The sequence below is a fragment of the Mercenaria mercenaria genome, chromosome 17, assembly GCF_021730395.1.
Source record: "Mercenaria mercenaria strain notata chromosome 17, MADL_Memer_1, whole genome shotgun sequence".
NCBI lineage: Eukaryota > Metazoa > Mollusca > Bivalvia > Venerida > Veneridae > Mercenaria > Mercenaria mercenaria.
The window spans coordinates 21,401,807-21,413,947 of NC_069377.1; the positions used below are offsets into that span (position 1 = coordinate 21,401,807).

General features: G+C 34.6%; 1 protein-coding gene across 1 annotated transcript; it reads left to right on the forward strand.

The window, feature by feature from the left end:
- Positions 1-796: 796 nt before the first annotated feature.
- LOC128550347 (microfibril-associated glycoprotein 4-like) lies at positions 797-4,103 on the forward strand. The gene has a single exon (XM_053529233.1). The coding sequence runs from the start codon at positions 1,196-1,198 to the stop codon at positions 1,853-1,855; it is 660 nt and encodes a 219-aa protein (XP_053385208.1). The 5' UTR covers positions 797-1,195; the 3' UTR covers positions 1,856-4,103.
- Positions 4,104-12,141: the final 8,038 nt, after the last annotated feature.

A 12,141-nucleotide genomic window follows, 5' to 3' on the forward strand; every position in this document is an offset into this window, starting at 1 on the left:
GAATGCTTATACCAAACATCAAGCCTTAGGGAAATATATATACAACGAATCCAGCAAATATATTTTGGAGTATGATGCCCAAAGAGCACACCGGGTCAGAAATAATTTGTTACTATTGTAAGTAAGATTGCAAGTACTCATTCTATCAATATCTGCACTTTTTCTTATAAAAATCACATTAGACCCCTGTAAATCAATTTGCACAAATTATTTAACAATGTATATTTTGAACCTTCAATTTAAAAAGGTACCTCACGTTACATCTATAAATTACATATTCTGGGAATTAAAACTGAGGTACTGATTGATTCTATTATGTGGCAGATTTAAAATCAAAGCAGGATTTTTAATTGCTATGATACAAATAAAATATAGCATAATTATAACATTTACGCCCCCCCCCCCCACCCCCACCCCACCCCGACTGTATTTCAGATAGATCGTAATATTAACGCTATATAAATGTTACATCTTGATAAACTGTAACCGTTTTAAACAAAAATGACTATATTTAGCGTATAACCTTCTCGTACAAGGAAAGAAAAACTATTTGTAATACTTGTACAAGGAATGTTTAGATCATTTTGAATACAATATAACATTTGACTATCTGAGATTAAAATCTAGTGACGAATGGTATTTCAGTTTTATAACAAACACCCGATCATAAGCCAAGTACATCTATTTTCTGCGTGTGTTGTTCTATCGTCTATTGGTTTAACGTCATTTTTATCTTTCTTTGTATCTTCAGCTCGTACACCTTTTATCTTTACCTTCCTACAGATATGAGCAGGAACTTACTCAGTTTTGTTTGGCAAGTTATGCAAATTCGTTGCTGAACTTATACAAATTCGTTACTCTCAATAAAAAAAACTTCAAAGATATACATTAGACTTGTATTAAAAAGACTTAGGGAAGTATGAATTTAAGAATCTTCTTCGTGGCAGCTATTTTTGGAACTGTTCTTGGTAAACGTGCAAGTAATATTTACATCCCGCTTGTTAAAGTTCAGAGTGACAACAGTTGATAATTTGATAGTCAATGTGTTACGAAAGAATACATTGACGAAGTGTATGCTAACATATCAAATCGTATCGAGGAACAAGATCGCAAATGCCATTCAGACGGAGAAGATTATGCCACAAAAGAAGACATTGCAGAATTCAATAGAAAATTAATTGCGAACATTTCTAAAATGTTAATGGAACAGTTTAAATCAAAACCTATAGACTGTGAAGATATTCAAGACGACAGTGACGTAACTACTGGAATTTACATCATATACCCGTATCAACGAGCAGGAGGAATTTCAGTAAGATGCGATATGGACACATCAGCTGGCGGATGGACTGTTATACAAAGGAGAGTTTCTAACAGCAGCTTTTATAGGAATTGGGATGAGTATGAAGCTGGTTTTGGTAATCTCGACGAGAACTTCTGGCTTGGAAATCGCAATATACACTTAATCACGAATCAAGTTAAATACGAACTTCGTGTTGACCTTACTAGTACTGATGGGGAAACGGCTTATGCTCAGTATCGCGAATTTTCTGTCGGTAATGACGAGTCCGGTTACAAGTTGTTTATCAAGGGCCTTAGTGGTACTGCCGGTGATGGTCTAACGGGACAAGATGGAATGAAATTTTCTACCTACGACAAAGACAACGACGTCGACAGCGGAAGGAACTGTGCGGTGACATTTCACGGTGCTTGGTGGTACACTAGTTGTCATTATTCAAATCTAAATGGCGATTACGGCAACACCGCATACGCCAAAGGTCCTGTTTGGGAACCATGGAAGGGATATTATTCTCCTATGAAGACCACGGAAATGAAGGTGCGCCGAATAGGATAATTCGTATGGCTGACGGAAGTTCATTACTATCATAAACTTATAATGATATATCAAATGTATAAACAATATGTTTTATTATACGCATTTCGTAAAAAATGTACCCAAAATTAATATTTGCTTCAGCTGAGTTAGATATTTCTTTGATGCTAGTTAAAATGTTGTTAAACAGTAACTTAAAATGATGCACCATTAAATTATAAATAATTAAATTACACTATTTGCAACGATAGCGATCAAATAAATAAGGATAGCAAAAAATAAAAATAATACATTCACACTCAATCATTGCGTGTCGCGATTCTTGTTTTTATAAATTTTGTTGCCGACTATTGAAAAAAAGAGTTATATATCAGTTCGCAAACTGTTTCTACTTAACATGGTTTTGTAATGTTCACTTCAGCAGTAAATTAAATTAATATATAAGAACTGAATCAGATATTGATTATTCCTGTCTCGTTAGAAAGATTCGTTAAACAAATTTGTTCTGCTTATTTTGCTTGAAAATACTAAAACATAACAGGTACAATTCTGTTGATAGATATATATGTATTCAAGTCCAATGTGGTATCATTTATTGTTTACACCGCCTATTTTCTGTGAATTTATTAATAATTTGCTTAATTAATATGAACCAGAGCTCAGATCCAATCTACAAATCAACATAATATTCTCTTTTTCGCTGTATACCTGAGTGTCATTTCATATAGGATGGCAATCGTAATAAGACGAGTGTACGAGGTATCGAAGTGTATAAATGTAACTGACTATATGACTATTTAATAGGCCAATGATATTATTCATAAATACTGGAAAAGACACATGTATTTTAACTCACGTTTTCTGTTACATAATCTAAGGAGTCTTTAGATATAAATCAAAACCCTGAAAGGACTGATAGCCGACATTTGAAAATTCCAAATTGCTTTGTGCATAGACAGGTCATGATTTGAACAATGTTGGTAGTGGTCAACTAGACAATGCTACATGTCAATTATCTAAGCTCTGTGCAATGTGAGATTTTTAAAGGTTTTCCATAAACAACTCGGTGTAAAACTAACTTTGCCCCAGGGTTGGGCCAATTTCAACCCTTACCCTAACCTAATCCTAATCCTAACCCTAGAGCGGAGTGATTCCGAATATTTCGAATGTGAGTATAAAGTTCATAATTATTTTTGAAATCCGTTGCTGCTTGTTTTTGTTGTTTAAAACAGAAACCTCATTTACCTCATTTGCATACACACTCGCACAATACCAAGATTACAAAAAATAAATATGGGACTATTTTTTCCACGTCCAGAATATTTGTGTGATGCGGTCACATAGAAATAGAAGGAAAACTCAAACGACTCAAGGTTGAAACTTTGTAGTTGATTTAGAGTTATAGCCAGTTGCCATAGCACTAGCTAAAAAGAAGTTTTACTGTACAGTAAAAAAATAAAGTTCCCAGTTTTCTGATTGAAAACTTAGGGCATATGTTACATATATATTTATAGTGTCTAATATGACTTTGATAACACAGAATGGTGTTCATATTCTTCCTTACCAGGATATATTATCCGGATCCAAGCTGACGGATCCAAGCTGATATGAATGACCAAAACATAAATGACAATAAAGTATTTTCAAAGGAGAGGCAGACATTGTGTCTTTTTTATCGGTATTTATCTGTTACTTTGTTTAATGATCTGGTATGTAACGGCGGCCACTTGATCTGCTTTTCTTACAAATACAGATTTGTTTTTTACTCCAAAGACATAGAGGACGAATAGTTGTGACGTCATGCAATCACATGCTGTGAAATCATTCATATTCGTCTGAAACTAACTTTTGTGGAGATCGTTGTTGCGTTTGTCCAAGAATTTTAAATATTATCGAATGAATTTAATTCCCATTATTTTACATGCAGAACTTGAAATCCACGAATTGATATCCCAAGAGTTTGGCCAAAACAACGACACGCTATTATTAGTTGCCGGTAGGAACCGGCGACTATATTTGATACGCTTTAGGATTCTGCAACTGGTAGGAGAAGTTATTAAAATGTGACAATGAAAAAAATGATATTGTAAATAAAAGAAATATAGGGCAGTTAATGAAAGACTTACATTAAAGAATTAGCAGCTGAAGATTACATAAGTTTTTTGTTATAGCTTTTTTAGGAAAATTAGAAAAATGTATAAAGGACTTATCCCTATACTCCGTATCAATAGCCCTATCACGTGAACTGGGACATGCAACATTCTCACTACACTGCAGAGAGAATGCCTTTACAGTGGCATGTCAGATTAATAACCACAGTTTATCTCTTTTATCACTGCTATAGATAACATGAGATCACACCTAGCAGATCCTATTATCTGTCTTACAAATTCTTCAGATATTAAATGCCTCTAATCTTGATGGAGCAAAATTAAAGGATTCTAAATATGGATACATAAAAGAAGAAATAAACGGCAGAAGATACATTTTTATGAAAGTATGTCCGATGTTTGTTTAACAGACATAAATTCATTCTGAAAGAACTTGTCAAAGTCGAGAAATAAAATATATATACTTATCGCAAGATATGTCGAAGATCAAACTTCTTGACGGACAATGCAGCTGTATTGCTTGGTAAGTGAAAAATTGTGCACTTTCATTTAAACAATTGAAACTTAATTAAATTTTTGTGCTCATTATTCAGAATAATACTACATTAATAAATAATTATCTTTGAATTGTGCATGTGGTTATTTAAGGTAATACACGACAAAGCTCGGAGCACGTGATACGGGACCGGAAAATGAATATTGGTCCGAGGGCTATTATGAATTCCGGAAGATTATCACCGTCCTGCAGGCTCAGCGTGTATTAATGTCTTTAACAATAATTAATGTTTTGTGCATTATCAAGGAGTAAAACAAACAATCTGTCGCTAGATTTCAATGTGGTCATTTTAGAGTTAATACACGAAGATAACCGGCGGTAGAGTGATAATCGGCCGGAGAAGTGATATTGGTCCGGAAAGGTATTATGAATCCGGGCAATAATTCCAGCCCCCCCGGCCAGGCTCTAGCGTGTATTAATGTCTTTAACACATAATTATGTTTTGTTGCATTACTCAAGGGGAGTAGAACTACAACTCCTGTCGCTAGATTTCAATGGCTAAATAGTTTAGGGTACTTTTGTCTCAAAATTTGTGTTAATTCTTGCACAGTTAGACAAATAAGATCTACAGAATTTCTTGTCGGTACGGAGCTAAGTAGATCTAAATTCAAACTCATCAAATGGTTCGCCATTCTAAAAATGTAGAACAGCACATAATTTGAGCCAGTTCATGAAAAAAAAACTGCAATTTTATTAACAATAGCTAGATATCTAGATTTATGTTTATGAAAAGCAGTCATAACTTTTTCACTGCGAAGAAACCACAACTTCGTTGGAAATGGTGCGAATCATGCTGTTTTACAACGCATACTCGAACACTGTTGAAACTCGGAACTCTGGCTCCAAAGTAAATATGTGCATGTCCTGTTTTATTAATAATTTTAAGCCAAGCATTGTAATTCTGCTATAAACCACGGTTTACCGTGTAGACCAGTGACAGACCATTATGACGTCCATGATGACGTATTTTGTAGCTACTGGTTTCACGCACACTTGTTCACCGGGCGGATTATGATTATGAGTTTTCGGCCCGGGCCGATAAGTGATAATCAGTGCGTGAAAGCAATAACCTACTGAAAACACATTCATTTTTGTTACTATATATAGTAACATATGTATTAATTAGAGGTTAATACACGACAGAGCCAGGCCGGGAGGTGATAATCGGCCCGGAAAATGAATAATGGTCCGAGGGCTATTATGAATTCCGGGCAGATTATCACCCCCCGGCCAGGCTCTAGCGTGTATTAATGTCTTTAACACATAATTATGTTTTGTTGTATTACTCAAGGGGAGTAGAACTACAACTCCTGTCGCTAGATTTCAATGGCTAAATAGTTTAGGGTACTTTTGTCTCAAAATTTGTGTTAATTCTTGCACAGTTAGACAAATAAGATCTACAGAATTTCTTGTCGGTACGGAGCTAAGTAGATCTAAATTCAAACTCATCAAATGGTTCGCCATTCTAAAAATGTAGAACAGCACATAATTTGAGCCAGTTCATGAAAAAAAAAACTGCAATTTTATTAACAATAGCTAGATATCTAGATTTATGTTTATGAAAAGCAGTCATAACTTTTTCACTGCGAAGAAACCACAACTTCGTTGGAATTGGTGCGAATCATGCTGTTTTACAACGCATACTCGAACACTGTTGAAACTCGGAACTCTGGCTCCAAAGTAAATATGTGCATGTCCTGTTTTATTACTAATTTTAAGCCAAGCATTGTAATTCTGCTATAAACCACGGTTTACCGTGTAGACCAGTGACAGACCATTATGACGTCCATGATGACGTATTTTGAGCTACTGGTTTCACGCACACTTGTTCACCGGGCGGATTATGATTATGAGTTTTCGGCCCGGGCCGATAAGTGATAATCAGTGCGTGAAGCAATAACCTACTGAAAACACATTCATTTTGTTACTATATATGTACATATGTATTAATTAGAGGTTAATACCACAGAGCCAGGCCGGAGGTGATAATCGCCGGAAAATGATAATGGTCCGAGGGCTATTATGAATTCCGGCAGATTATCACCCCCGGCCGGCTCTAGCGTGTATTAATGTCTTTAACACATAATTAGTTTTGTTGATTACCAAGGAGTAGAACTACAACTCCTGTCGCTAGTTTCAATGGCTAAATAGTTTAGGGTACTTTGCTCAAAATTGTGTTAATTCTTGCACATTAGACAATAAGATCTACAAATTTCTTGTCGTACGGAGCTAAGTAGATCAAATTCAACTCTCAAATGTTCGCCATTCTAAAATGTAGAACACCATAATTGAGCCAGTTCATGAAAAAAAAAACGCAATTTTTACATAGCTAGATATCTAGATTTATGTTTAGAAAAGCATCATAACTTTTTCACTGCGAAGAACCACAACTTCGTGGAATGTGCGAATCTGCGTTACAACGCATACTCGAACACTGTTGAAATCGGAACTCTGGCTCCAAAGTAATATGTGCAGTCCTGTTTTATTACTATTAAGCCAAGCATTGTAATTCTGCTATAACCGGTTTACCGTTAACAGTGACAGACCATTATGACGTCCATGATGACGTATTTTGTAGCTACTGGTTTCACGCACACTTGTTCACCGGGCGGATTATGATTATGAGTTTTCGGCCCGGGCCGATAAGTGATAATCAGTGCGTGAAAGCAATAACCTACTGAAAACACATTCATTTTTGTTACTATATATAGTAACATATGTATTAAGTGTATAAACACACTGCCTGTGAAACTCTCTGTTTACCTGTTTCTGATCACGTGTTGAATTTTGTCGATAAGGAGTATATGAATATCATTAAATTTCGTGTTTTTTTTTTTTTTACTTTTTTGTAAATTCAGTTCCCCGGCGATTTGATGCTCTGCATCAAAATTTTACTTGTTATAAATTATCCAATAATAGGGTTAGACTCGAGCGTTGGAGCGCTTTTAGAAATTGGGCTTATCCCTAGGGAGAGAGCATTTATTACTTTAGCGATGGGCCTAAAGAAAGCGCTTACCAAAGAAGGTTGAGTCCTATGAACTGAAAATGCTGGTCTTCGTAAATAGGCGATCTTTCAAGACAGGTAATGTAACATTTTTGGTTAAACAGAAAAAGATGATAGTGACTTTTATAAACAGGCCTTAAAACATTTATTGGGAGCTTGTCTACAGCACGGGTTAGCTGTATTTATTAATTGATATTGCTCCATTGATATTGAATATCTCAACCATATTTTAGCAGTGGAATTTGGTTAAGGATGTTCATCACTTCTTAAGACGTACTAAATTACCAAGTAATATAACAAATAACCAAACAAGATTATGTGGGATATGGCCGTGAGTTTTTTATATAAAATTTTAATTGAAAATTATGGCATATTGTAAATAATTATATAACATTGTTTATAGAAAAATGATAAGAACATATGAAAGACAATATCCAGCTAAGATGTATAGAAGCAACATAGCAGCTAGAAGACTAACTATGATAATAAGTGCAGAATATATTAGAACTATTACGCAATTGAAGGTTCTAGTTATTCCCACTAATGGGAAACAAGGCGAAGATGCTCTTAGAGATCCTTATGAAAATGTACATGATTGTAAATAAGTGAAAAAATGCATTTAGTACGAATTCCTGTTAAAGGACAGCATACAAAGCAAAGTCCGAAGCAAGCTAAGAAAGTCCCCCGAGTTTTTGTTGAATTGTATAAGACTTTTTTAAAAATATCATTTATGCATAATACATGTCCACGTATATGCATTACAACATGAGCATGGACACGGGTGCTAGGGAAGGGGCTATAACAGAAACTACTAAAACAGATTTAAAACCCATCCACGCAACAGCTGACTAAGCTAACCACCAGACTTGTATTAAACGGGGGTGCTATTATGTCTGTGTCAACAACATATCCATGAGTTAGAGGTTTGTAGCAAAGTGATCTACAAATAATAACAAATAATAATATGTACGCACCTACATGTACGTATAATAAAATGCAACTTTCGACCGATCACTAATAATCGAATAACCGATAAGTTGAAAACAACCCTGTTTATATAAGATACTGTCAGTCCGTGGACCTGGTGAACGGCTACCCACACGGTCAAGGCCCCCCTCAAACGGTTAAAAGGCACCCGCCTAATAACACCAAGGATGACCATCCGAGCGCAAGAATGCTGCTACAAGGCCAACCTAGAAAAGTGCCGGAGCATTCTTAGATACCGCCGTAGTATCGTGTCTTTCGAAGACATACCAAATAATTTGTGGAACATTATAAAATTTTGGCCCGCATAACACGGACCATGTATATACAAAACCAACAAAACAGAATAAGACCCTCAATACCAAGCTTCGGACAAATCGTATAAGTTATATATTATGAAATAAGTTACAACTACAAATTAACTCACTAGATTAATTATACATTGATTGTAATGTGCCAATATCTGAGGAAAATGTGACTTCTGATGGCATTTTTGTTAATGCTCAGATATCAGTATAAAAGTGGTCCTTGGGATCAAACATGAAATTTGAAAGGGGCTGTAGCATTCTAGGGTTCCTTATTACAATATAAGTCAAAGGCCAAATGAGTGCATTTACAAATAAACTATGATGTGTGCACTCGTTTTATTTTATCTAACTCCCTAAACAGATTTGGATATTGTGTCTCAACGTGTCTCAACGCCCTTAGTTGGCGTTTTCAATATAACTTCTTCTCGGCGATATATGACCATTTTGTGTCGATTCGCCGTAAAACCCAACTCGCTCACTCACTCACTCAACGCCCTTAAGTATTTTGTTAATAAAATTGATTATAATATCAAGAAAAAAATATATATTACATATGGTATATATTATATTATATAAAAGTATATATATCTGGGATATAAGCGGCATGCGATGGCAAAGTGTGTTATGTTTGACATGTATTGTAATCTTTGTTTGTGGATCAACTGCAGAAATATTATTAGTACTGTCGTATCCAAGGGTTATTTTAATGTCACTTCAAGGTCACAGACAAGTCAAACTCAGTCAAAATTGAACTTTAGAAAACGTACTTCTTATGTATTAAAGATAGCAAAATGGTTAGTATATTAATAACATGAATATAAAACGACACTGCAAATGCATTTCAGGCACAAATAAAGTTTGAATTAAAGCTTTGAGCTGACTATAAAAAGAATGTTGACTTATTGTATATACTTTTTCAGAAATATGTGCGGAAGGGAAAATACACTATGTTTTGAGAAAAGAAGACTACGACGGAAAATGAGTTATATATGAATATTTACGATTTCTCATTTCAGCTATTAAATCATGGTCAAATATCCCAAAACTAAGCTCAAGAACGTATACATTTTATTTCATCACATTATAGGGCATATACATGCGTATTTACAGCTGTGAGAATTTTCACTAAAATCTGAATTGTAGAAAAAAAATCTGTTCTCAAAATGTTATAAAAGAGTTTCAAATCAGTCTAGCAAAAAATCGAGCACTCGGCCCTATCTTTTTTATTTGCTTTCTATATTCTGAAACTCTGATTTACATTGTAGGAAAGCAATTCGATCCGAACGTGCAGAACTGCCTTAATATGCATTATTTAACCAAAGTCGAAAATGGCAGGTATTTGAAATTACAGCTTTCCAATTGGCCAGATAGAATTTCCCTATGTCATGTATCAGGCGTATGCCTGTAAGAAAAAAAAATTCAAAATTAATGCTGCTGTCTTTTTGTTATAGATTTTATACTATCCTATTGCTTACTTATAATTTAGTAAACAAGTAAAGTATATTTATCTACAGCAGTATCGTTGTATCTAAGCGCACAGACCAGTCTCACACACCATACTTTGATTTGGACTATATCAGTGTGTAAAGGCGTGTGCACAGAAATGGCAAATTCGGAGCAGTTGAGTGTGTTTTAAGGAAACAACAATTTGAAATAGGAAAATAGCGCTCGGATAATGTAGCTTTGCCATGTATATTATAATTTTTCGCATACGTCTGATGATACAGTATACTTGTACCGAAAATTGTGAAACAAAAATGCTGGTAACGTTCCCACTTCTATTATTAATGAGAATTTGAAGTAAGAGTTCAAAACTTTGACTTATTGTCACTTAAGAATAATTTATTTTGCAGCAGCCCCGACATTCCTCGGAAATAATGTAATGTGGCCCACCATCATCTTCTCTGTATTCAAGCAAACAAGAGGACCGTCTATCAATATACTATGCTTAACTCGGTTCATGAAATTTCTCATTTTAGGAAATCACAACTCAAAAGAAAGCATGTGTTTGTACCATAACTAAGGAAAAGATATGTGGCGGGTTACATACATTAATTTTACATCAAATTGATGTAAACGTTTCCTTGGCGTCTTCTACAGTGTACCCGATGCTTTGTATATTTTCAAGTTATCACGGGATCCAGTTATTGTGGTATGGGGGAATTTTAATTTTCTTCCAGTGACGATAGTTCTATTTCAAAAGAAAAATGCAAATTGAAATTATTAAAACATATATTAAATACTGAAAGTGATCTGAAGATTTAAAAATACATTTCGTTTTGAGAATCATTCCATACAATCAATAGTTTTATCATAGCCTGCCTTGTGTGTTGTCTTTGCACTTTCTAGCACTCTGTCGCAATACTTTAAACTGAACAGAGTATATCTAAAGGGGTTGAGCTTAACCTTAAAACAAAGCGGTGTTAAAACAAAGCGGTGCTGTAACTGGAACCCGCAGTGTACCTGAGATATACACAAACTTTAGTGCAAATTAACTGACATTGTAAACCAAGATTCAGTTGGCTATAAGCACACATTGGTATTTACGTCGATTTGCGCTGCTGTCAGCTGCAACGAATAAGTTTTGGTTTTCATTCAAGAGTCTAAAAGAATGTTTATACCAAACATCAAGGAAAATATATATACAAGGAATCCAGTAAATATATTGTGGAGTATGATGCCCAAAGAGAACATTGGGTCAGAAACACTGTTATTATTGTAAGTAAGATTGCACGTACTTAGTCTCTAAATATCTGCACTTTTTCTTAAAAGTCACATTAGCCTCCATGTAAATCAATCTGCACAGCTTATTTAACAATGCATATTTTGAACATTAAATTTAAAAAGGTACCTCAAGTTAAATCTATAAATTACATATTCTGGGAATTTAAACTGAGGTACTGATTGATTCTATTATGTGGCAAATTTAAAATCAAAGCAGGATTTTGAATTGCTATGATACAAATGAAATATATCATAATTATAACATGTACGCCCCTCGACTGTATTTCAGAGACATCAACGCTATATATATGTGACCTCTTGATATACTGGTACCGTTTCAAAAAAAACTGACTAATATTTAGCGGATAGCCTCCTCATACAAGGAAAGAAAAACTGTTTGTAATACCTGTACAGGGAATGTTTAGATCATTTTGAATATAATAAAACATTTGACTATTTGAGATTAAAATCTAGTGACGAATGGTATTTCAGTTTTGTAACAAACACCCGATCATAAGCCAGATACGTCTATTTTCTGCGTGTGTTGTTCTATTGTCTATTGGTTTAACGTCATTTTTATCTTTCTTTGTATCTTCATCTTGTACACCTTTTATCTGTGC

What these genes read in the sequence shown, in the direction of transcription:
- LOC128550347 (XM_053529233.1), top strand. Translation starts at nt 1,196, where the DNA reads ATGTTAATGGAACAGTTTAAATCAAAACCTATAGACTGTGAAGATATT.